Source organism: Alosa pseudoharengus, unplaced genomic scaffold (assembly GCF_046254945.1).
Source record: "Alosa pseudoharengus isolate Yale_2024_CS ecotype anadromous, Long Island Sound unplaced genomic scaffold, YU_APseudo_1.1 YU_APseudo_1.1_scf_14, whole genome shotgun sequence".
NCBI classification, from domain to species: domain Eukaryota; kingdom Metazoa; phylum Chordata; class Actinopteri; order Clupeiformes; family Clupeidae; genus Alosa; species Alosa pseudoharengus.
This window is the reverse complement of record NW_027468609.1, coordinates 38,290,265-38,318,027: the sequence shown is the minus strand read 5'-3', so window position 1 is coordinate 38,318,027 and position 27,763 is coordinate 38,290,265. Positions and strand designations below refer to the sequence as shown.

At 39.6% G+C, this 27,763-nt stretch overlaps 1 protein-coding gene across 2 annotated transcripts in view; it reads left to right on the top strand.

Moving 5' to 3' along the window:
- jak2a (Janus kinase 2a) overlaps positions 1–27,763 on the top strand; it is a 136,696-nt gene that overhangs the window by 62,567 nt on the left and 46,366 nt on the right. Inside the window, exons 9-16 of one of the 2 annotated variants that reach the window (XM_076284901.1) lie at positions 8,752–8,909; positions 9,022–9,133; positions 10,928–11,114; positions 11,240–11,364; positions 11,561–11,695; positions 11,900–11,987; positions 14,908–15,035; positions 27,421–27,559. In XM_076284901.1, the coding sequence (XP_076141016.1) occupies positions 8,752–8,909; positions 9,022–9,133; positions 10,928–11,114; positions 11,240–11,364; positions 11,561–11,695; positions 11,900–11,987; positions 14,908–15,035; positions 27,421–27,559 (1,072 nt within the window). The remainder of the gene's footprint in view (positions 1–8,751; positions 8,910–9,021; positions 9,134–10,927; positions 11,115–11,239; positions 11,365–11,560; positions 11,696–11,899; positions 11,988–14,907; positions 15,036–27,420; positions 27,560–27,763) is intronic. The other variant, XM_076284902.1, reaches the window with a different exon arrangement.

The following is a 27,763-nucleotide window of genomic DNA, read 5'->3' as shown; positions in this document are numbered from 1 at the left end:
TGCAGCGAATGCACGCACAAGGAAACCAGTAGGTGGAGAAACCAGAAGGCACACAACACTGGAACGATTTTAAGGCTATTTCGCATAGGCTACTCAATGGTGCTATTTCACACGCATATCGACCCCCACTCACTGGGGTTAGGTGGAAGGTGTTAACCCATTCGCGCTGGATGCTGTATGATGCAACATTGACCCTCCCGCTGGATGCTGCGTAGCGCAACATTGACCCTCCCGCTGCTTTTTATTTCATGTTTTTAGGTGCTACAGAGGCTTAGATATTACATTTTGGTAGACGCTGACAATTTTTAGTATGTTTTCAGAAAACCCTCAGGAAATAAGGTTATTTAGTCTAGAATGCCATAGGATTCTATAGGCGTTTTTAGCAGGCATTTTAGGAGTAAATGGGTTAATAGACGATTGGCGTAGCCTACAGTGGACTAGGGCTGTCAAAATTGCTCAAAAATGACGTTGGAATATACCCTCTAAAATAAACACATGTATTCGAATATATTGGAATATCTAGGCTATATTATTTGCACATTATGTCAGTGACGCGCCTCATGTCATCTGTTTTTAACTTTTTGTATAGTTATTGCTTGACGGGGGATTCCAAGCAGCTTTCAGCCATAAGGCTACTTTGAGAACATTTCCTATTTCACCCGACACTGATATTCAAAATGTTGAAACTATTTCGGCATAGCATATAAGCAGTTTAATTAAATGTAATGTTAGTTGTAAACAAACGGGCTACTTGGTGAGGCTTGGCCTCACAGATGCGCTCGTGCCTTATGGCAATAAAAATCTTCAGGATATAGGCCTATTAACTGACCGCCCGATTCACGTTGGCTGGGGGGCAGGGGGGGCCATCAGACATTTGTTCCCAATGGTCTATGAATTGTTAATCCGGCCCTGCCCCCAACGAACGCAACTTTCCACCTCTGAGACAGCTTAAAAGAAGTCGAGAGGCTGCGCAAACCACAGGCCTTTTTTTGGGCAAGCCTGCATTCGAGGCAGGCCTTCTATTGAAGAATTTTATATAAATCCTGCGCTAACAGTAATCCTCCTACCCCCGCTACCACAGCTGTGGATAGTGTGACATGCTCACGCTTTATGTCTCCTTCTTGCAAACTAGGCCTATAGCCCAACCATTTACGTCTTCAAAAAAATAACAACTTGCCAGATATGCCTTCATATCTTTGGGCTTCATTCAGCATTTTGTTCTTCCACTGGAAATTACTCTTCTACATTTGCTGCCTGCTGCATCCTTTCTGTTTGTATTGTTTAGAAAATGTTTCACGTCTTGAGTTAATGCATTAAAAATTGTTTGCTGGTAACCGGCCACAAATAGCCTACAGATTCTTGCGTGTGTACATTCTCTATTCTCTCCAAAATGTGCCCGTTCTATAGGCTGGCCAAGTGCGTAATTCTGCGGCATAAAGCAGATGTATTTGTTTATTGTACAGAAAAATAAAAATATCCTGTCAAGCAGTCAATTGACTACATTGCAGTCAATAAGTAGGGCAAATTACGAAACCAAAACGTGGGTCAAAGTTGTCTAAGCCTCTGCTGTGAGGCCAAACCCATGAACAAAGACGCATTGATATCTGCAAAAGAGTTTTTTTGGCGAAACAAGCTCACAGCCGAACGAGTCATAGCACTGATGGGAGAGGCAACTGGCATGTGATCTCCCCACGGGCCAATGGATGTACAAGTTTTCTCCTGTGCCTACGATATTTAATCCAGTGTTTTGTCAAGTTGCAAAATGCTATTCGTTTTAACAAATTTTTATGATAGTATGAAGTACTTTTTGTATAGGGTACTATCTTAATTGCTTTATACTCAATACTTGACCAATGGCTATTGCATCTGTCTATTGAAAGTGAGAATGTGGCATGTGATCTACTGTGTAGGCTTCATAAAATAAAATAAACAGATTGCTAATGGCCTACAAGCTGATCTGGGGTGCGTTTCCCGTACAACTACGGAGGTTAGCTTTTTACTAAGAGGATGCATCGTTCAACTAACCAACATGTAAGTTACGAGTGTTTCCCAAAACTGTCGTACTTACATAGTACTGTAAGTTTGGACCATGATAGTTTCCAAACTTCAGTAGTCTGGACTAAGGTGGTTAATGACGTTTAGTAGCACGTGAACGGGCACCTGCACATACTTCTGTGGCGCATTGCGTTAAGGCCGGCAGATGACAGCCGCCGTTGCACAGTTATGCAACGCAGTTGCAGTTATCAGTCCCCTGTCCAAGAGTTCGAATCTGGGTTAAGATTTTGACAACAATATTCACATCGATGTTTACCGAAGTTTATCTTTTGTGCAGATTGTATTATCAAAATCAGAATCAGCCTTCTTGGCCTGGTTTGCGTAAACTAACAAGGACCCCCCCCCTCCCCCCCATGAAAATCAAAGGCTACATATTCTCAACTGACTCGTCAAAAAGTGCGCACCACCTTATTATTATCTGCAGGTGTGTGACTTACTTACGTGCACATGGCTGCAAATTGACTTAATTTATGTATTTTCTGCCTTGGGCATTTTAAAATATGGATGTATGGTGGTTAGAAGTGTAAATATCAATTAGAAACCTAAATATATTTATAATTATTAATTTGCCAACAAAAAACTGGCGTCAGTGACGTCTTTGACATGAAGATCCCTGGAACTATGCTTCTACTAGCATTCTACCACACGTCGAGAGTTGTAGTTGTAACTACACAACTTTACGATAGTGGTTGCGAACGTTCGTTGCTACTATGGTTTTGGGAAACACTAACTTAGTGTAACGATGCATTGGACTATGTAAGTTCCAAATATGAATGTAATTCTGCGTAGTGTTGCACGGTGTATCGATACTAAAAAGGTATCACGATGCCTTCACGCAAAAAACGATACCATTTCCGACGTTTTTAGAATCGATACTTTATTAAAATAATAACGTTCTGTGTCTGTGTGAACTGCTGCTCTCACTGCTCCTCGCACGCATCTAGGCAAGTGGGCGTGTCAAGCAGGCAGCTCTGAGTGAGTGAGTGCGCAGCCAACGTCAACAACATAGTACTTTGCCGACAGTCCTCAGCCATGTGGATAAAACAAAAGGTGAAGTGAAATCTGGAACTACAGTATTTCGGATATATCTCGAATAGTGAAGGCAAGCCATCAGGTACACAGAGGCCCGTTTGTAAAATATGTTTCAAAGTCATTTAAAAGCAGTAGGCTACGCATGGAACTTGGCTAAACACCTCGCAGACGTAGCCTATCCCAAAATTTTTAAAGAGTTCAAAGAACGACAGGTTAACGAATATGCTATAGAAAACACGACTACATGGTTAGTGGCAAGTTCTTCTCTTCTGTTTTAGTCTAGCCTAAGTGAAACGAGTATGGTTCTCTGGGATAAAGCGAACCTGGATGAATTTTGACGAGACATATCGAGCTCTAATCATTTTGACGAGACATAACGAGCTGTAATCATAGGGTGCTAACGTGATGAAAGCGCAATGTTCCCGCCAGAATAACATTACCATAACTTGTAAACAATCTATTTCATGTTCGGTCAGTACTACTGTTCAATAATTATTGCCCAGATGTAGGATAGGCTACCCAAAATGCGCTAATTAAAGCCCACAGCATATAATACCACCAAAGCGTGTTGAGTCCTAATAATAATAGCGGCTTATTGTTACGTGGTAGCAAATCATGTTATCAAAGAAATAGACGTAATGTAGGAATGCACACAGATATATTGCAACAGGTAATGGTGTAGGCCTATCTGACGAAGACCTGATAGTTGGAACGTCGTACTTGTACACTGGGCGCAAAGAAGACTATCCTTACATTTTTCCCTTTGCAACTGGCAAAGAAATCCCATGAACACTGGAAGGCCTAGGGTAGCCTATACTGTACATCAGGCATAAAGATTAAGCCCCTCTGCATAGCATTCAGTTATTTGCATGCTGTAATTTCAACACTGACCTTGATCTAGCCTAGTTTGGCTATTTAAAGCTATTTTATTGCCAAAACACAACACAATGTAAATTAACTATAATAAACAATAAAGGACTTAATCACACAAAGTAGGCCTACTATTTTACTGACTATAAAAAATAATAATTATGTAGGAAGTTTAGAAGTTTAGAACCCATAATGGACCTGCACAAGACAAATGACTCAATACACTTGGAGGAGGTATGAGTCCTTTCTTTTCCAGAGATCTTAGGATTTCGCCGTAGTATCGTTTCAGTATCGAGCATCATGATATTTATGGCAGGTATCGTATCGAAGTCATAATTTTGGTATCGTGACAACACTAATTCTGCGGCATAAAGCAGATGTATTTGTTTATTGTACAGAAAAATAAAAATGACATGTCAAGCAGTCAATTGCTACATTGCAGTCAAGAAGTAGGGCAAATTAATTTACAAAACCAAAACGTGGGTCATAGTTGTCTAAGCCTCTATAGCGTAGCCTGTTAAAAACGTCGCAGAAGCTTACCCAAGGCTACAGATTAATTCTGAACAGTTATTTCTCTACTGGCTCAATTATCACACCACTGTTTTGATTTGCGTAGTTGCGTTACCCCCAACACTGACAATAAGCAGAGCAGCGTGTCTCGCCAGTGTCCCCGCAACCTAGCAACATGTGATGTGTCAACAATGCCCGAGACACTGAAAGACCGAGTTGCACAAAACTTGGTGGGCATGTAGCCCCACAATTATGACACGGAACCATTGATTTTCGTTTTGATCCGTCGCCCCCTCTGCGGCACCAGCCTCCCTGAAAGGAGAGTAGGCCGGACACAGTTTTCTGTGAATATTTTGAGAACCGTAGGGCCTAAGATGACCAACTTTTTTTCGTATGTTGGTCTCAAGGGGCCATGTAAACCCATCCCATATCCACTCATTTGAGGTATAGCGCTACCTAGTTAAAGTGTAAGTTCAGTGTAAATTGACCCATAGGGTCATTCCACGCCAACTCAGCCACCCATGTACATGACACCTCTCAGATTTTGCTGAAAAGCGGTGAATATATGCCTTATGTTACCAAACAAAGGACCATTTTGGACATTGTTTCCAGAAGTCTGGAATGTAGATCAGGGAGAATTTAGTGATGATAAAGCATGAAAATAGTGGAAATAACTTAGTATTATGCTCAGTGATGGCAAACAATTAAATACTGAGACTGTCACGGATTCCCCATGAAAGAGACCTTCCATCAAACTTCAAAATTGATATAAAGCAATGATGCGATCGTGTTCCACTGATCATTTTGGCCGAGGCGTGACTTCTCTCCAGTTCGTACGTTTCCTCGTGTTTTTTAATATCTTCTGCACTAACAATGAAGAATGTAATGTTCTTAATGTTTTCTGCAAGTCGCAACTTTGCATGGGAAAAGCCCATGTGATGGAATCGGCGGAACTCTCAAGCCTCTTGCAGCACGAGCAAGTCTGCAGGCCACTGATGCAAACCATATTCTGACACCAATGGAGATGTTTCAATGGGCAAAAGAAAACATTAAGAACATTACATTCTTCTTTGTTAGTGCAGATGATATTAAAAAACACGAGGAAACATACGAATTGGAGAGACGTTACGCCTTGGCCAAAGCGATCAGTGGAACACGATTGCATCATTGCTTTATACCAATTTCCAAAAATAAGATGCGGATAAAAATAATATCACAGGATACGATATTCACAGATGTCGATGCAGGACAACAATCAGATTCAGAACACTTGGATATAGAACACCCGGAGGCAGAACACTCGCAGTCAGATCAGATCACTATTCAATTTAATTTTCAATTTTATTTGGAGAGTGACAGGGGCAAGGAAAAACTCCCTTTTATTTGTAGTGTTCTTACACTATGTAACATTCTTGTTATTTAGTTCTTTAAAAGTTTTATGGCAGATCTCTTTTATGGGGGATAAGGGGTTAATCCGTGACAGTCTCAGTATTTAATTGTTTGCCATCACTGAGGATAATACAAAGTTATTTCCACTATTTTCATGCTTTATCATCACTAAATTCTCCCTGATCTACATTCCAGACTTCTGGAAACAATGTCCAAAATGCATTATGAAGAATAAAATTCATATTATGGAGCTTCATAGTCAAAAATTTTATTTCATTTTATGGTCATTTGGGGGTCCAAATATGGGGTTCAGAAAGAGTCACCTCTGCCGGAGAGGGTTTTTGGACCCCCATAAAAACCCCACCAGTGGTACCATACCCTTCAAATTCATTTTGGCAAGAGCAAGGTTTCCACATAACAAATAATCCTGTTTAGAATTAGGGATGCCCGATATATCGGCGGCCGATATATTATTAGCCGATAAGTGAAAAAATGAAAATATTATTATCGGTCCGATAATTTGCGCTGATATTTTTTAAAGTCCTAATTTAGGCCTACGTAAGGTCCGTCTGGCTACACTGAGCTACTTGAGCCTGGTTGGCTATACTTTTTCCTCAATATAATGTCAGCGGTGTGAATGTATTTCACCACTCTAATGAAATCTGTGGATATGCGTTCATTTGGGAATCTGTGCATCTCAAAATCCTCTCGTGAATGATCCGCCATTTAACCTTAACAGAGCGGAGCTCAGCCCTATCTAGAGCCATCTTGTGCTGGTGTGTTTGCACTTTACCACGCTGGTCAGGGAAACAAATAAACAAACTAGTGGGACGAGTACATAAGTAGGCCTAGTTCTAAGTTGTGTTTTAGTATTATATTTGCATTACTTTAGCTTGGGTTTTGTATTATTACCTAGAAATATGCCAACCATTCATGCTTCAGTTCCAGACAGGTCATCATAATAAGTTATTAAAACCTTCGGGGCTAACTCCTTTCATTTCTGCTGCAGCAGGTTGTGCACAACAGAGTAGACAGAGATAAGATACAGTCTGAGGAGTTGCAGCTTTATTCAATTACCCGCAGTTGAAACTAAACCTAAGTTTCCCTCACAAACTCTGATTTAGTCGCTATACTGTAGCTTATTCCAAGCTGAGCCGTTTATGAGCGTTTAGTCCTAAATGAAAACGATTCAAACTCTCTAGCCACTCACTCGCAATTCACTGACGTCAGGTTCACTTAAAGGAGCCACACATACTGTAGGGCTAGGCTACTGTTATGTTGTTGACTGCCGTACTATTGAGGACTAGCCTATTATGAGTTCTGTCCATCATTTGGTGGTAGGTAAAATTACTGCAATAAAATTATGCTTATTAAATGCTTTCCCCAAATCACTTTTCACAATTTGTTTTCAAGAGTAATATTATCGGTTATCGTATCGGTATCGGCCACAACAAACCAATAAATATTGGTTATCGTTATCGGCCCTAAAATTCCATATCGGTGCATCTCTATTTAGAATAAATATGATCATTAATTGTGGTGCTAGGGCCACCCAAAAAGTGAAAAATCGCACATGCCGTCAACATTTTTTAGGACTTTGGTGACCCACCTCTCACCCAAACAGTAAGGAATGTTGATTCTGCCTCCAGAATTGTGTAGTACAGGCTACAATGAACTACCATACCAGTTTCCAGCCCTCTACCACTATTAGAAAAGACGTAATGGGCTTCCAAAAATGGCAAAAGATGAAATGTGAAATTCCAATGTGTCAATTAGGGCTGTGGCACCAGAAATTCAAATGGACGCCACAGGCAAACGGTTTGAGATATTGACCTGAAACTTCAGATTCCTTTGTTTGGTAACATAAGTCATATATTCGCCGCTTTTTTAGCAAAATCTGAGAGGTGTCATGTACATGATACCCCGATATTGGCTGTTTTCACATGGAATGACCCCATAGTCCTGTTGTTCAAGCTCATCCCATGCAGCCCATAGGAAAAAGAATGAGACAATTTGGGAGTTATTTGGCCAAGTTATGGACAGGCAGCTTAAAGCAGACCCATGGGGGCAGTGGGGAATTACTTTCAGTTTCAGTTTTGATGCCCCTATGGGTCTGCTTTAAGCTGCCTGTCCATAACTTGGCCTACGTTGTTGCCTTTGGATGGGGTTTGCAGTATAAAATTATTCCGCAGATTTTGCCCCGTCAACCCATACAAATATGCAGTGGCTATTCAAATGACATAAAAAGGTGCATTCATAAACTGGCACTCTTTGAAATACTTTGGACTGTCTTTGGACAAACAAATGACAATTCCGACTGCACGGTCCTGAATCGAAACAAGTGACAATTCCAACGGCAAAGTCCCAGTCAGGCGCTCATGCCAGATACTGTTTTTGGAAAGTCACACTGTTGCAAATGTTATGATGATGCATCATTCCACAAAATGGTGTTTGTCTCCTCTATCATCAAGTTATTCAATTAGGCTAAACATCACCTTAACTCAGAATAGCTGTTAATATTAGGCCTATACCATTTTGGTCTGTAAAAAAATGCTTAAGTTATGCTTACGTTTATTATAAGCATCAATGAATGTTTAGCTGGAATTATGTTTCCCTACTATCATTCTTTTTTTAAAGCAAACCTACATGCAGGCATCTAATTGGGTTATGGGTCTTGTACAGGAATAGCATGTTTTGAACGGGTACTCAATAAGTTGACTGGCATAGAATCAGACATCTCAGAAAAACAATAACAAGCAAAGGCATTTATATAATCCGCTTCAGTCATAACATTCTTAGGATAACTTTCCAAATGAATTAAAATTATTAAAATTATTTCTGTGTACTTTTTAATGCTGTCTCCCTCCCTCTGTTTGTCATGTCTTTCAACCTCAGGAGCTGGAGTTTAACTCTCTCGAAGAGGCTTTATCTTTTGTGTCCCTCATAGATGGCTACTACAGGTTAATTGCAGATGCCAATCACTACTTGTGTAAAGAAGTGGCTTCGCCTAGGTTGTTAGAGGCCATCCAGAGCTATTGCCATGGCCCTATCTCGTGAGTACATTTTCTAATGTGAGGGTCTTGTATTCCTCCTCTTTTTCTTTGATGCAAACAAGGTCATTAGATGATTGTATGTAATTAATGTACCTCTACCTCACAATCTTAGAATGGAGTTTGCGATCAACAGGCTACGTCAATGTGGCAACCACAAAGGCCTGTACATCTTGCGCTGCAGCCCAAAGGATTATAACAAGTTCTTCCTCTCCTTCATAGTGGGGGTAAGTCATTACTACACCTTGTGGTATTCTTTTCAGTCCCTCAGAGTACAGTTATTAAAAACGTATTAAAGGACAAGTTCGCTATTTTACACGTAAAGCCCTGTTTTCAGATAGTTTATGATTAAGTATGAAATTTGGACACATGCTGCTGTCCTGAGAATTTTCGGTTTCTGTGGTAGCACCCCCCCCCCCACCTCCACAACGCTGCATAGGTACACTGGAACAATCTTTCTAAAATGCATTAAACTTTCGTTTACAAAGACGTGAAACTCACCGAGTGGTCAGGGGTGTTCACTGATATGCTTACACAAAAATCGCTGATTTCCAACAGGTGTTTTACCATTCGTTGTAAAACTGTGGAGCTATTTTTCCCGTACATTCTTCCGTTGAGATCTTGAATAATAGACACTCCAGCCCAGTTGGTGGCGATAATGCACCTTACTCCGTATACTTGCCAATTACAAGCAAACCACTGGCATTTCATTGAATACACAGAAGTAGCAGAAGATCGTATCGTAAGAAGTATTTTGCAACAGACAGCTACAAATGGGGCGATTTTGTGCAGTTCCGAATTGCGGGAAAATTCGTGGCAAAAAAAGTTGTCACAGCCTTCCTTTCAACGATCCAGAAAGGCTAAAGTTGTGGCTGGAGTTGCTGGGGTTGGATGTGGGCACACCTGTTGAGGATCTGCAGAAATCTGATCACCGTGTGTCTGCGGTCTGCATTTTACTGAACTTCGCTGGAGGTCAAAAGATATCGCCCAAAAACCTCTTTAGCCTGAGAAATACAGCGGTTCCCACATTACCTCCTGGGATGACAGAGTTGGAAGAACTTGGGGGTAAGGTTGACATTTTGTAACGTAACATTTGTAACAGGCGGAAAATGAACTTATTTTTTGTGTCCATAACCTGTCATGTTCACATCATAAGCCTAACACTAACCCTAGCCTACATGAATAATTTGGCTACATGATTTTGTACGTTTACTATTTTTTTGATTCACGTAGGCTATCATTCACATCTTGCAAGTTCCAAGACATTTTTTTTTTTTTGCCTTTTTTTTTAAAGGCTTTTTGCCTTTATTCTGACAGGATAGTGAAGATAGACAGGATGTGAGTGGGAGAGAGAGATGGGGTGGGATCGGGACATGACCGCAGACATTTTAGCATTAGCCATGGACGTGACAATAATTTGGATAGCGTAGCCTACGATACCGCGACTGCATAAGACTACAGAAACAATACAAACCGTACCTCACAGCACATCCAATACAAGTCAATGGAGTTGGACAAAAACTACGATAAAACCTGTTGGAAAGAATCTTTTGCAGCGATTTTTGTGTGAGCATATGAGTTAACTCCTTTGACCACTCGGTGAGTTTCACGTCTTTGTAAACGTTTGTAAAAGTTTAATGCGTTTTTAAAAGATTGTTCCAGTACACCTATGCAGCGTCTCAGGACAGCAGCATGTGTCCAAATTTCAATCTTAAACGTTCTATTTAATCATAAACTATCTGAAAACAGGGCTTTAAGTGTAAAATACCGAACATATTAACTCATTTTTCATTGTTTCTAAGTATTTCTCAATTTGTACAAGTCAATCAACAAGTCACTGACCAGTATAGCTAAATATAAATTTACTCTGAATCTATACAGCAATGTATTTAATTATGTGGCCTGAAGCATGCAACAGTTAAACAAGAGAGTGAGTACACAGCACTTGAATTGGTTATAAGTTGAATCTCTTCAACATTTTTTCCTATTTGTGTGGATGTGGGTGTGTATGTGTGTGGCAGTATGATGGTGTGGTGGAATACAAACACTGTCAAATTGTGAAGATGCTTTCTGGGGAGTACAACCTGAGTGGTGCCAAACGAAGTTTTGGGAGCTTGCGTGAGCTCCTGCACCGCTACCAGAAGGAGGCACTGCGCTCTGATGGACACATTTTCCAGTTCACCAAATGCTGCCCACCTAGGAGTCATGGTCAGAGGGCAAACACAGTATCTCTAAACATCCCATTTTGACAATTTGTTTGACAGGCTTAGTAGATCATTTATATTTCTCCTTTATCCATTTACTGTATCTCATGTTGTTTGATTTGTATCTAGATAAAACAAATCTGCTGGTATGTAGACGTAACCAGGGATTGGATGTGCCTCTGTCACCCTCACTCTTCAAACACAGTATCAGCCAGATGGTTTTCCACAAGATACGCAAGGAAGACCTGGAAGTTGTATGCTGTATTCTTTTTTCCTTGTGATGTATAGTGTTACATATTGTTAACTACACACAATGCTTTCTTTGCAGAAATGTCAAATTGTTTTTGCCTACATTCTTGAAGCATCACTAAATATCAACAAAGCATGATTTCAAATTATCATAATTAATAAATGCTTTATCTTTGTTTTTTCCTCATTTTCAAATACCAGAATGAGAGTCTTGGTCAAGGAACGTTCACAAAAATATTTTGTGGTATGCGAAAAGAGTTGGGTGACTATGGAGAGATTTATGAGATGGAGGTGATCATGAAAATTCTGGAAAAGACTCACCGAAATTACTCAGAGGTGAAACATTTTGAAAAACCTGTCCTACATCCCAAAATCACATACACACAGACACTCACACCAGCCTCCTACTAGTCTGTGATCAATCTCTAATGCCTCGCTTGTGAATGTACGTGTTTTGTGATAACAGTAAAACCTAATGTCTCATTTAAAATGGGTAATGCATTGTTTATAACCTCTATTTTGTGCTTTTTTCTTCTGTAGTCCTTTTTCGAGGCTGCCAGCATGATGAGCCAGCTGTCACATAAGCACCTGCTGTTGAACTATGGCGTATGTGTGTGCACAGATGAAAGTATGTTGATTGAAACAGTACACCCATACATTTTTAGGCATACTATGTTGTTATATTATTAGGTAACACTTTATAATAACTACACACAATTCATAATTTATTAAGCCTTTGTTACTTATTAGTTAATGGTTTGTTCATCATTAGTAATTTCTTATTTGTCATCAGTAACGCATTTGTTCACACAGTTATAAATAGTTTGTTCATAGTAAATAAGCCTATATCTTAAATATGTTTATACATTATTGTTAATACTTAATAAATTATGCAATAATATGTTTTTGATTAAGTAATAGTTCCATTATTTAACAGTTGTTACATACACATGCACTAATGATTAGTTAGGGTGAGGATACATATTTTATAAACCACTTCCTAATACTATAATTAATAATTAACTCAGGAGTTACAAATGGTTAGTTAATGATATTTTGTGAGCTCATCTAAAGTGAGGACTTTTTATGCCTTGCAACACATTTACAAATGAGTTCTAAAGTTTACTCTTGCATTTATTCATTTAGCCGAAACTTTCACCCAAAGCGACTTACACATGTCAATGAAATTAAAGGGCAAGGCCACATTGGTGGACACCGGGGCTTGAACCCCTAACTTTATGGGTTACTGCATGTTAACCTGGCTCCCTATCCACTACACTACCTCTGCCCAGTGGTATTACAACAGTCAATTCAAAAATATAATATAGATATGCGTGTTTACTATGAACAAACCATTTTTAACTGTGTGTAAACATGATTACAGATGAGAATCAATGTAGGAATAATGCTTTACAAATGAAGAATACAGCATTTAAAAATAGTTTACAGATGTTTAATAACAGTGTGTAGTAGAAGAAAACAGAAACTCTTACATAGTTGTAGGGGTTTCTATCTGGGCCAAGGTAGTGTAGTGGATCTCACACACACTCTCTCACAAACAAACACACACACACAAACATGCACACATACACACACACGCATGCACACACTCACGCACACACACACACATACACACAGGCACACACACTGCATTGGCTGCATTTCCAGTATTAGTGTTACATAGTTTGTCCATCAGATGGCACAACGTCTTGCTGCAAGACACATGCCTTACTTGACTTGGTTCCACTTCACTTCCTACAACGACAATGCAATGGTAGCTTACGGATTCACAGTTTTGTGGCTTCTGTATTCATGGTAGGATGATTTTCACATGAAATGCAGTGTTTCCCACAGAATTTGATTCAATTTGTGGCGGTAGCTGACTTGGACAAGGGGGGGGGGGGGGCTATTAAGATCGTCTTGGTAGTGTATAAACTTAGGTCTAATTGAGTGCCTGTCACTTTAAGATGTTCGTGATTAACACAGTTAACGTTAAAAGGCTGCTGATGTGTGGATGCAATTCATAACGTTTTCTACAAAGTTAAAATAAAGGTTCCTACCTTTCCTTGGGACAAGCACTTTTGAATTTTGGAAAACATTTTCCATTTACATCGGGATTTTGCAAACATTCAGAGTCAATAAAATGAGCCCTTCAACGAAATTGACAAGCAGCTGTAAGTAGGCTAAGCATGCTAAATTCTACATCCAAACAGTATTCTAACGTTAGCTTTGAGATACTGCCTGATTGCATAACTTAACTTTAAGTTTAGTCTCTTCAATGTAGCCTACTATGTTGTGATAAGACCTTAGCAGAGTTAACTTCAGTGCAGCAGTTTTGAACAAATTTGCGCAGCATGGTCACGATGCTAAGCGGATTTAATAGCAATTTAGCCAGACGTCTTCTATGCAATGCTTCTAATGTGACAACAACAATCCTTCAACAATTGTGATTATTTTGTTAAATGCACATGCAGAGGAGGGGCAGCAGGCTATGACGGAGAGCGGGGCGGGGTAAGGAAAGGCTGCGTGCATAAAAAGCGCAGCTCAATGGCAATGCAATGATTTGATCTTTATATTTAAATTAAATTAAATTAAATTAAACATAGAATATTCATCTGTGGCGGCCGATTTTGATTTTGTGGCGCCCCGCCACAGATTAGTCAATGTATGGGAAACACTGAAATGTAATTCCCATTTCTTCTTGAAGCTGGAATAAACCTGAGAATGTTTATCGAACATGCTTGGTTTTTACTGCAGGAACGTTAATTGGGGATCAATAAAGTATCTATCTATCTATCTATCTATCTATCTATCTATCTATCTATCTATCTAATCTTACACCAGCTTAATGGTATGTCCATAGGTAAAATAATGTTACGTTAGCATTGGTTGAGTGATGGAGGCTAGTTTGATTGTTGGTGTATTTGTTAAACAAAAATGTGGTTATTCCGAGCAAATTCATAACAGCACTGTTAATTGTCTCTTTTAATTGTGATCCCATTATTTTCTGACCATACTGACAGGAGCTAGTTAGTTAGTTAGCCACAACGCTAATGTTCGCTAATGCGATGGTTTGCTGATGGAAGATATACAACAGGGCGTAACGTTAGATACCTGTCTGTGATGCATCCTAAACAATGAACTGGTACACTTCTGCTTGCTAAATAGGTTTTCAACTGATGTAGAGTATGCTTCACGTTGATTTATCTGGGTCATCATCAGTGTTGGGGTCGTTACTCAAAAAAAGTAATGTATTACACATTACCTGTTACTGTAAAAAAATGTAATCCCTTACATTACTTCTTTTCTCTATGGAATGTAACTTGTTTCATTACTTTTGCGTTACTGCGTTGAAATGTTTCTATGCGGAAGGCATTCTTTTCTTTCTGCGGAAACATAATTTCATGAAAGGGCTAAAAATCAGAACAAAAACAATAGGAGTCCTGCAGCTTCGCTGCTTGGACCCCTAATTAAACTATAACTATAAACATAATCCTTTTTCCATAGTTGGGTAACTAAATGCACTCCTTTGAACCCTTTTGTTTCAGATATCATGGTGCAGGAGTATGGGAAGTTTGGCTCGCTGGATACATATCTAAAGAAAAACAGGAACTCAATTAACATCACATGGAAACTGGAAGTGTCCAAACAGCTAGCTTGGGCCATGCACTACCTGGTAAGGCCCACCTGACAAACACACATAGATTGAAATTTCTCATGAATTTGATCTTACACTAACAAAATGTAGTGGTACTAAGATCCATTAATGGCTTTTATGTCATAAGTGCTTGGAAGATGCACTCGTGGAAATTATTTATTTTTTTCTCATTCATTTTTTTTATTGTCAAAAACATAATCAAATACAACAAATAGCATGTTATAGACACACACAAGTTATATTACCTACTACCCCCCCCTCTCCCTATACCCCCCACCACCACTCTCCTCCCACACCTCCCAACATAGTATTAAGACAGTCACAGACAGGTTATGGTTAAATCAGCATTAGATCTTTCAGCTTAGATATCAAGTTCTCCCATATCAATATTGTATGTGGCTGAGTGTTATTTACTCTAGCTGATGACAATTCCATGTAAGATATATCCAAGAATGTCCGTAGCCAGTGAATAGTAGAAATGTCATGAGGGGACTTCCAGCGCTGGGCAACAATCTTTTTGGCTGCAGTGAGCCCTGCAAGCCATATCTTACGTTTTTTTTCCGCAAGGGAAAGATGGGAATCATCATTTAAAAGGTGCACAGCCGGGTTCATAGGGAACTGAACTCCTGTTAGATCTGTGATAATTTCGGTCACCCTTCTCCATAATCTAGATACATCTGGACATTCCCACATAACATGTAAAAAAAGAGCCAAGGGTTCCATGAGGGCAAAAGGAGCAATATGGATCAGAGACAAATCTCATTTGATGTCTTATTCTTGGTGTTACATATGCCCTATGGCAGAATTTTAAATGTATGTATCTATAATTTGGATTTTTTGAGGCACCAAAGACATTGTCCCAAATGGCTTCCCAGTCTAATTCTTGTCCCAAATTTGTTATGTCTCTATCCCAAGCTTTCATGCCTGATGTGGGTGTATATTTTTGAGAGTTGAATCTATCATAGAGAAATTACACTATTTGTTTTGGTGACTGCTGTATCCAACTCAAAATAGGATGATCCCTTAACTCCGACCCCCAAGGAACACTGTAGGCTTTACAGGCTGATCTTACTCTAAAATAAAAGCAAAGAGAATGTTTGTCAATATCATAATGGGATATCAACTCTTGGAAACTAAGTATGGCACTTTCCCCACTAATGTCCTGCAATGTCTTAATACCTTTCGCTTCCCAATGTTTGTTGACGAACGGTTTTCCCCCAGACAAAAAGTGACTATTATTCCATAATGGGGATGATGTACACCATTTGTTTTTAAATTGTATGAATCTTTCTGCCGCCCTGAACACCTGAATCATGTATGTCAAAATTGGACCATAGTGTAACGCACACTTCTTGATAGTCACACCTGTGAGAAGAAAATCTTTTAATCTAATTGGTGCTATTAGTTCTTCTATACTCTTCCATGATGAAATATTGTCCTCACCTATCCAGTACCTGAGGCTTCTTAGTAGAAATGCCCAGTGGTATAATTTGAAATTAGGACAGGCCAGTCCTCCATCCATCTTGCCAATCTGAAGAGCTGACCATTTTAACTGCGGTCGCTTACCATTCCACACATACAGTGGGCAGTGCTTCGACTTGGCCAGCTTCCCTCGCGGTCCGCGCGCGGGATCACGCGGCATCACGCGACTTTAATTTGTATTTTCCCAGTGAGACGCTGCAACAACCCAAACAACCGGTAGATGGCTCAAGTGAGCAGGGTGTCTCGTAAAAAGAAATGGAGCCTGGAAAACCCTACACAGACTTCACTACAGACTTTAGCAGACTGGTTTAGAAATAATTTAATAGCCAGAAATATGCCTGCCCTGCCCTAATAAAGAAATATTTGGTTAACTGTGAATGAATCCCGTTTGCAGCCATAGAAGAAACGCAGGACAAATTAAACATTCTGGTTTTTTCTCCGAGTGCAACGATGATAGACAGACATCATTTGGACAAAATATAGAGCATATTAACCTCCGTTGCTCAGCCAAATGCCTTCCTGTTACGTCCTGTTATCACGGAGTTACAGGCGATAAACGATTTTTGATGGTCACAAGTTTACTTCATTAGCGGTTTATTTTTTTGATTATTAAAGAGTGTTTTTCATTTAAAGGTTTGACTTTGTGCTTATTCAGTAGAGCATTTAGTGCTCTTCCCAATCCCAGACGTTCACATTGCATGTTTGTTTGTAATGGATGCAACCGCAAGATAGGCTATGCGTTTGACGGCAATGAGTTGTTAACAGACATGAACCAAGACATATAGCCCAGCAGCAATCTAGGGACTGTTCGTTATTTATTGAAGGGGCCACCGGAGGAATTTTGAGTGCTTCAGTCAAAAGTTGCATGACCCTCCCTTGCCTGCTAGAAATTGTTCAATGACCCTCCGACAGAATTGTTAAAAAAGACATGACCCTCCCCTGCCAATTGTCACTGTCTTCCGCCCGTGCTGCTTTGCGCCACAGCCACACACTGTGATAACGTTCTTAAATCAATATTTCCCATGAGCTTGCAGTCCTTCCTTTTCAAATGTGTTGCGCCTGTTTGCACAATTTCACAAATAATCATATGTAATTAATAATATGACAAATAATCCCTGTGCACGGGGACCGAAACAATGTATGCCAACTTTTTTCGTGTTTCTCACATATTTTAACTTCCCCCTGCTGTCTTGCCATTTTAATGTTTTCCCGTAGAATATCACATATTTTAATACTCTCATAACAGCCCTGCCATCGGGCCTGTCTCTGTGTTGCCCTGTTGCTACCCATTGCCCTTTCAACGAAACAGATGTCTTCAAATCATCGTTTTCCTTGCTTGAAGGCGAACTTAGAGTGATGTTAACCTATTTAAGTTTAACGGCGTGATTGTCATGAGAGCACAATTCATTGGCGCTTGCATGTTCGGCCTTATGTCTACGTGCACACCTGAGGCTACTCAGCTACTGTTTGTATGTTCACTCCAAGTTGGCCTACAATAACCTACCAACTCTGCACTGTAGACCCTAACTGGCTATTTATATTGTTCTGTGAAATAAGCAAATTTTATTTGTTCAACTTTATGAAGCAGAATTACGCACTAGGCTACTTGGAACATAACACATTTGACAAAGGACAGATGTATGTTATAGTGACAAAATATTAACTTTCAGTGTTTGACGATGTCTTTGTCATGGGGAAGTTTTTTTCCCCATGCATTTATTCTAGGCTACTGTCAGTGACTGCCGTGAGAGAAGCGGGTTCTGTGTTTCGTTCATGTCAGTGACTGTTGCGTGTCGTCCACAGCTCAGTTCTGACTAGGCCCGTCACGATAACAAATTTTGCTTGACGATAAATTGTCTCAGAAATTATTGCGATAAGCGATAATATTGTCGTTCTGAGAATTTTCCTCGGGAAGAGGAAGACGGCCCACTTGTTGTGTTTTTTTTTCCCCAACTGGGAAAACTGCAGCGGATGATTGTGTTTTAGATGCATATGCATGTTTGTTGTGTTGCCGCTTTTAATTGCGACTGTTTTCCAACAAATGCGACACACCGACTCGCACACGTTCAGTGGTTCACCACGGGCATTCGGTTTAAATCCGAAATGCTCCCACACTGCAGCTGTCGCGTTTGGCTTAGAAACCAATTCCATCTTTTTTGTCTTTATTAGGCGTAGCCTACTGGAACTCGCAACTAGCTTTCTCTCTGCCTAATGCCTACCGGTATACTTCTCACGCGGCTCTTTAGCTGCACTCTGTGGTAGGCTACGCCAGTAGTTCCGCCTCCCCACACACCATGCGACTGACAAGTGACTGACATGAGGGTTCACTCATGGTTACTCTAAGGACCCGAGAGAGAGAGAGGGAGAGAGAGACGAGGAAAACAAACAAGCATGCAAATGGCATTTATCGTGGCCAGAAAAATTATCGAGCTAATTTTAATTATCATGCGATTAATTGATTTATTGAATATCGCGACAGGCCTAGTTCTGACAAAGCCGAATTTACTCCTTTTGAAACAATGAGTGCGCGCGTTTGTATAGTTATATTGCTTGACAGGGGGGATCCCAGGCAGCTTTCAGCCATAAGGCTACTTTGAGAACATTTCCAAATTCACATGACACTAATATTCAAAATGTTGAAAACTATTTCGGCATAGCCTATTAACTGACCACCCGATTCACGTTGACTGGGGGGCAGGGGGGGTCATCAGACATTTGTGCCCAGTTAATCCGGCCCTTCCCCCAACAAATCACACCTTCCCACCAGCTGTGACAGCTTAAAAGAAGTCAAGAGGACTCCTAACTCACAGACCTATTCACAAACCGGTTTTGTGGCATTTCGCCTGTTTTGAAATCCTATGCGGCTACAGGAGCTTCCAATCGTGAGGAAGCAATTTTGCATTGTAGGCATAACTAACATGCAATAACGCCACCAACAACAACCAAAACTAGGCTACTCATTGTCAACATGTAAATTAAATGTAACATTATTGTGAATCAAATTAAAATGTTCTCTTTTGCAAACGTAGGCATAGGCATAGTAACAGATTAATTTAATAATGTTACAAAGATACTACATCAATCCGTATGTTTCATTAGGCTACTAGGCTATTTGTTTTGCCTTACTCTTGATTCATTTAGGCTAGGCCTTTTTATTCAGTTATTCATCATCTTCTGTCCTTGTGTAGCGCACGCATTCTCAGACCTGTCACCTGCCACTCATCGTAAGGGAGGTGTTTGGAATTATTCCCGCGTTACAATCATCAGCCAATCAAGGTGGTCACTTCAGTCAGGCTCGTGCATGAGTAATAACGTCATCCATAGCAACGAAGACTCACTCACTCTTAGACTGTTAGTCAAAGATTCTAAAGCGCTCAGCTCCAGAATCTGTTCAGGAGTTGTCATTTTCCCTTACTAAGAGTAGCCTAGGTCTGAAAGGCTGATACCAGTAACGGTGTGTTTCCACACAGCGAAACACCTCACGATTTTCGGCCAGCGAAATTTCGCCTCGGGGGCGTGACGGCGAAACCGCTAACCTTTTGACTGCAGTGTCTAGCCAGTGGTGGCAAGCGAGCTAATTAGGCTAATCAGCTAATTCAAGCGTTTAAGTACTTAATGAAGATATCCAGGGGTCTTTATGCCTCGACTAAGTTGATGTTGCCTATAAACAACAATTCATGTTCATAAAAACAACAAGGTCAATAAGACATAATATATTTCATACCTGTGTTGCAGCATGTAGCCTAGCTGTCTAGCTAGGTTTACAATGCAATCCAATGTCTTAAAATACTAGCATTTCGCCTGTCAGCTAGCTAAAAAAGATCGAGTGCTTAAACTAACATATATAGTGGTCTATTTAGTGGTGTATGTGCTCTGACTAAGTTCGTGTGGCATATAAACCACAATTCGTGTTGATACAAGTGCCAACGTTCGTGTAGAAACATTTTAATCACATACAAATTTTCGTGTTACAGCTCAGGTAGTCTCCGCCATCTTGGTCAGACTTTTTTGTAACTCCCGCCTCCAAACACAAAGACGCGGACCTGATTGGTTCTCGAATGGTCCTCATTTAAATAAAGTTAAACTTTGGCCAACTTTGTTTCGCCTGCCTCGGCGATTCGCTTTCATTTCGCCCAACTAGGGCGAATTTCGTCTCCATTCAACCTCAATGAGAGCGACGCAAAATTTCGTTGTGTGGAAACACACCGTTAGGCCTACGTTCAACAGTAACATAAGGGTCATTCCGTGTCAAATCACCCAGTGGCTGGCAGGTCACCCTCTCCCAAAAAATCTGAAAAAACTCACAGGTGTTTGTAGACCAAACCTATGCATACATCTTAAATAGTATATCTGTATCACTAATGGTTCCAAAACTACAGCCCTTTGAAGTTTCAAGTCATTTTAAGCATCGTGGTGAACAATCCTTTTTGTTCAACTTCCAACATTATTGGCTCTTTTGGTATTTCACACACATTAGTGAAACTATGTGAATAGAAGTACATTTCCCTGTTGAATTTAACAATCCAATCAAATCAGGTGTATCTTGTGTATGCATTAACTTTGGTTGTTAACATTATCACATTGTCAGAGCATTTTTATTAAATTGGCCTTGATTTTCAAAAAGCCCGTTTTCATCTTCTCATTTCACCACGTGGACAGTTAACAGGATTTTTTTTAAATTGACCATATATCATTCTGTATGTGAGGATCATCTGCCCAAAATGTGGGCTTGTTGCTCAGTTTCTTCATTGAGATAAGATTTTTTACAAATATTGTCTATAAATCCACTGAATTTGTACTTTATCTGCAGTACCACTTTGCACCACATGTGGTGCTCTTTTAATACAATGGAAGTCAATGGAAGAGTAAGAGAGTCACTTGTTTGCTGCACATATCCAATCTAAACACACAGTTTATGGTTCATATGGTTCAAGTAAAAAGGGGTTTCTAAAATTCAGTGCATTGTCAGATGCATAAAAATCAATACTAACGATTTATCATCTTTTTACAAATGCCTCTTGGATCCACGAGTCCTCAAACCTTGTTATGAATACTTGTGATGAAAACACACATGGTCATCTTCATCAAGTGAAATACCTTGATGAACTGAATTTTAGAAACCCATTGTTTCTTGAATATGTTCCTTTATGACATTCATTTTCCAACTTCTTTCCTAGATCACATGGAGACAAAGCACTGATCCATCTTGATACTCTTTGTCTATGTATCACAGAGGACTGCATCCCATGCATATGACGATGGATATAGACTTTGCCTAACCAGTTGGCTAGTAATTATTAAAGTACTCACATAGGCACTGATAGGTTAAAGCTGGTGTAGAAAACTCATTACAAAGATGGTAATTAAATCCTCTTGCTGCATGTATGATGACCAGTCAGTCTTATGTGTGTATAATTTACTTGATCAGTTTATTTTCTTTAAATAAGATTTATGTATGAGTAGTATGTTCATGTTGCAATAATTATTTGGACCAATTCAACTATGAACCATAAACTGTGTGTTTAGATTGGATATGTGCAGCAAACAAGTGACTCTCTTACTCTTCCATTGACTTCCATTGTATTAAAAGAGCACCACATGTGGTGCAAAGTGGTACTGCAGATCCAGTACAAATTCAGTGGATTTATAGACAATATTTAAAAAAAATCTTATCTCAATGAAGAAACTCAGCAACAAGCCCACATTTTGGGCAGATGATCCTCACATACAGAATGATATATGGTCAATTTAAAAAAAATCCTGTTAACTGTCCACATGGTGAAATGAGAAGATGAAAACAGGCTTTTTGAAAATCAGGCCCAATTTTAAAAAAATGCTCTGAAAATATGAAAATGATAACAACCAAAGTTAATGCATGGACAGGACCTTATAATACATATATGTGTAGGAAAAAAATCTGATGAATTTGTGTCACATACTTTCTGAATGAGAAGCCCTCAAAAGTGATGATGTCTTTTCACATTATGAATTTATAGCCATTTTCAGAGCTTTGCAGAGGGGAAAGTAGACAAGATACGTCTGATCCGATTGGATTTTTTAATTCAACAGGAAAATGTACTTCTATTCACATAGTTTCACTAATGTGTGTGAAATACCAAAAGAGCCAATAATGCTGGAAGTTGAACAAAAAGGATTGTTCACCACAATGCTTAAAATGACTTGAAGTTTCAAAGGGCTGTAGTTTTGCAACGATTAGTTATCCAGATATACTATTTAAGATCTATGCATGGATTTGGTCTACAAACACCTGTGATTTTTTTCAGATTTTTTCGGAGAGGGTCACCTGCCAAATTGTGCTGAAATTGGGTGATTTCACAAGGAATGACCCATAAGTGTAATGAGCTATTCATTGTCGAAGGTGCATGGTGAAGTGAAATTCTTACTTTGGAAAACAAACATTTGCCGATATCATTGGATAGGGAATAGGCCTACTTGTTTATTTTTTACGTAGCCTACAATGGCCAGTTCAGACAAAGCCGAAATTACTCATTTTGAAACATTTGTATGGTTATATTGCTTGACTTAAATCCCAGAGAGTAGGCTAGGCTACCGCACCCCACAGTGATGGGCCTAGCGGTCTTACGCGTTCAGTGTGGGGTATAAACAAGCTGAGAATTTAGCGGTGTCACGTCTGCCTGTCACAGATGTGGGGAGCTGAAGCTTGGGATACAGTTACTACAGTAACAGTATTTTATTTTACTTCTTATGGAATATATTTTTTTTTCACTTTTATAAAGGCTTTGTTTGAATGCTGTTGGAACAAATAGTAGCTGATTATAAAGGCAACTTTCTGTTGCAATATTCTGTGTGTTCTGGACTGCAGGTAGCTTGTTAAGCCAGTGGTTCTCAAACATTTTCTTTCATTCCCCACTTTGATCAAGGAGGCATTGACTGATGATAGTGGAGATAACGTGTTATCCCGAGGCCTTTGCAAGTCAGCATCTCCGACGGTAGTCTACCCTATTAAAAATATAAGTTTTCGATGTCCCAAACGGAGAGCCATACTTTATTGTTTTAACGATCTCTATGCTACTCACCAAAATGTAGGCATGGGAACATGATGAAGTATCCAACTGTCGTGTGTTAAATTATTGTGATTACGAGCCAGTGGTTTTCAAACATTATGCGTGACTCGGACATCTATGCAACAGACTCATATCGTCCTCACATTCACAAAATGAGGACATACAGACTGCTCAGATAACAGGTGTACCTCCAGTTATGGTGAAACAGTTGTGTACTCTGGGCACAGTTCTGGGCACAGTTCTTCCAGAGCTTCGTGCCAAGTAATAAGTGTTGAGTCGAGATGTTTGTGAATGAAACGAAGCGTATAGGCCATAGTGTGACATGCGTAAACCAGTGGTGTAGAGATGACGCCACAGGGTTTTATTTAAGAGAGCCTACGTTTGTATGTAGGCAATTTATATTCACAATACTTAGGCCTACTAAAATAAATAGTATTTTATTTGTATTGGTTGTTTAGAGTAAAAAAAATTCGGTCGGTCTTAAAGCAAGTTTACAACCGGCAAGTCGGTCGGACTAAAAGGGGAAAAAAATAAATATTTGGGTCGGTTCTAAATTGACAGGGTCGGTCGGGTTACGGCAAACGAAAATATTTTTAAGGATGGCCTGGCAGTGTTTTTTTGCGCGTCTGCAGAAGTCAGCCAAATATGAATGTAATTCTGCGGCATAAAGCAGATGTATTTGTTTATTGTACAGAAAAATAAAAATGACATGTCAAGCAGTCAATTGACTACATTGCAGTCAAGAAGTAGGGCAAATTAATTTACGAAACCAAAATGTGGGTCATAGTTGTCTAAGCCTCTATTGCGTAGCCTGTTAAAAACATTGCCAGATAGTATTAAATTGGCAACAACATTGTTTTCTGCAGAAGCCTACCCAAGGCTACAGATTAATTCTGAACAGTTATTTCTCTACTGGCTCAATTATCACACCACTGTTTTGATTTGCGTAGCTGCGTTACCCCCAACACTGACAATAATGTAGACAGCAAATTTCGATTTCGATTTTCGTTACCACCGTGTAGTCAAGCCCTAAGACATACCCAAGTAGCCTAAATCGAGGTAATGTTTATTTATGCATGATTTATTTTGTCATTGAATTCGTAGGCTGGGATTACTCTCAGCAAGTCTCCTGCTTTTTTAGTAGGGGCGGCAGGCAGAGCGATGTACAGTGGCAGAGCGACGCACAGTGGCTGAAAGTGGTACTAAACCTTCACGCAGCTTCATGCCTCGTAATGCGCGACTGAAGTGATCATTTGAAAGCGATGCCCACTGTAGGCTACAATGATGCATCTGGAAGTGACCAATTTACCAAACGTTTTGTGATCTACCGTGCAACGGTTGGGAAGTGATCCTAAAAAGTTGTTTTCATGCTACTGGATGTGGAATGGTGGGGAAGAGGTGGCATAATCCCCCCTCATGTTTGTCTCAAGGCTGTTTCATGCTTCTGCATCGACTCCACGCAATGACTACACCGCTGCCTCGACTGCTGTGCTGAAATATTAGCCTAATACATAAATATCATTGGTATTATATTTCTACTAATGTCTGTGTGTGTGTGTGTGTGTGTGTGTGTGTGTGTGTGTGTGTGTGTGTGTGTGTGTGCTTAAGTGTGTGTGTGTCTCTGTGTGTGTGTGTGTGTGTCTGTTTGTGTCTGTTTGTGTGTGTGTGTCTCTCGCTCTCTCTGTGTGTGTGTGTGTCTCTCTCTCTCTCTCTTTTTCTGTGTGTGTGTGTCTGTCTATGAGTGTGTGTGTCTTCAGGGCTATACACTTTAAAAAAAAATTCCAGGAGCACTTGTGCGCCCAAGTTAAAAAAATGTAGGAGCACAGACAAAAATCTGGGGGCACAGTCAATTCTGTACTTAACTTACACATAATGTAACTTTACACTGCAGTTAAACATGCCAGTGCACCAATTCAGAAGATTAAGAATGACTGGAAACATTTACAGGAAATAAAATTTTAAAGAACATCAATGCCTACTTTATTTTCAGTCCGTTCTATTTTTCTACATTTTGTTGATGTAAAATAATATAATGCATTGCTATATTTGCATTTAGCCTGTATATGAAGTAGGCTATCATGCCAAATGTAGGTCCCTAGGCCAATTTATGTATTTGTGAATCCACTTGTAGCTAATCCAAATATGCCCATGGTGACCTATCTGACTGCATACTGCCCAAAACTACTACTAAAACCGTGAATTTTCTCTTCCACAAAACCCAACATAGTCTAATCAATGATATTTATATTTATTTGAAATATCTGCATTGATGGGGACAGTAGGCCAATGGTACACATTCTTTCATTTTGCACTTTAACTTGTATTTTGTGTAAAACAAACAAGCATGCATGGAAGCCTGGAGTAGTATTATGGGAGGCTACTTTTGTGCCTGTTCGCTAAAGTTAGCCTATATTTTGCATATTGCAGCCAACTGGGCTAAAAGGCATGTTACCTTTTCCTTCTCTCACTGCATTCTCAGAATCTCACTTTGCATCTTGGCTGGCTAGTCTAACTTTCCACTTTTTCTGCAACCCTTGAATTTTAAACTGCTAACGTTGATGGGAGGTGTAGTTTTTATGCTGCATTGGCGACTTGGTTTTATGGTTCACACCAGTAATGTTTCACAATGTTGCGGTGTATTTTGTAGACAAACATTGACTTGGTTAGAAGTCATTCGCACCGGTGCGCCTAAATATTTTTTTGCACTCATACGCCATTATTTTTACATGTGTGAGTGAAATGGACGCACTGTAGAGCCCTGGTCTTTGTGTGTGTGTGTGTGTGTGTATTTCCTGCTTGGCCAGGTGGTGGCACTATGCCAGGCAGGCTCATTGGGTGTCTGGATATCATCATAATCATAATATCTATTAACCTGTTAAGTTTCAGACCATTCATTCATAGCATTTCTGGCACATTTCATCTTTGCCAGATGGTGGCGCTATGCCTAAGTATATGCCAACCACTGGATCAATCACCTAAGGGGGCGCTACCGAGTGCCTGGCCCACGCCCGGGGCCAAGCCTTTGTGCCTGTGTAGCCATTGTGATACCAGATGTGTGTGCCAAATTCCAAGATGTGAACCACCCTTAAAAATAGCAAAAAACAAATGATAAAATGAGTGAACAAATAATGAGTGTACAAATGAGTGAACAAATAATAATCATAATAATCCTTACAAAAACAATAGGGCTTAGCACCTCTAGGTGCTCAGGCCCTAAAAAGTACGAACTGTGATATCTGTCAAAAAGTGATGGGGTTCTAATTTGAATGACACACAATCTGGCAGGGAATGCCATCGCGCAAAAGCACCAATTTAATTCCATGGTAAAATCATTTTGCTAATTTAAGACCATGCACATGATACACTAGCACGTGTGAATACCTTTTTTTTACGGTTTTGTGGCTTCCACTGAGAAAACCAATAGTTCGCCACACAAATAGAACTTGACAGTTTCAGATGTTGCTTAGCAACGTATTACTTGAAGACTTTTATTTTCAAATGAAGTCCTATTGCAATAAGCGAACTACTTGCGGAATGATATGAAAGATGTGAATGAGACGCACAAAGCCTTTTGCCATTGTTAGTTCTCATTATATATTTGCGGTCGTCATTATATGGATTTAATGGACCTCCAAACGTTGGGAGGCCCATTCATGTGAATGGAACTTAATGTACTTAATAAGTTGTTTTGATTATTCCGCTAAAAGCCATCAGAATCCTGTTTCTTGATGCATGTTGCTGATTCAAATTAAAACCCTTTGTGAGCTCTTCAGTCCTTGATAAAAGTTAACTGTACTGCAATTCAAGCTTCATATCTTGTACATTGTGTGTGTATATATAGAATAACAGAACAATGTATCTGTTTTCCATATTAGGAGGATAAGGGTCTTGTTCACGGGAATGTTTGTGCCAAAAATGTGCTGCTGATTCGAGAAGAGGATAGGAAGACTGGCAACCCTCCCTTCATCAAGTTGAGTGACCCTGGAATCAGCATTACAGTTTTGCCTAAAGATGGTAAGTTTGTTCAACCCACACATCTATAGAAACATGTTTATCAATATGCTGTCTGATCTGTAACCAAATGTATTGTTGTTGTTATAATCATTGGTATTATTATTATTATTATTATTATTATTATTATTATTATTATTATTATTATAAGTAGAAGTAGTTAGGGGTGAACGATTATGGAAAATAATCTGATTGCGATTTTTCTCA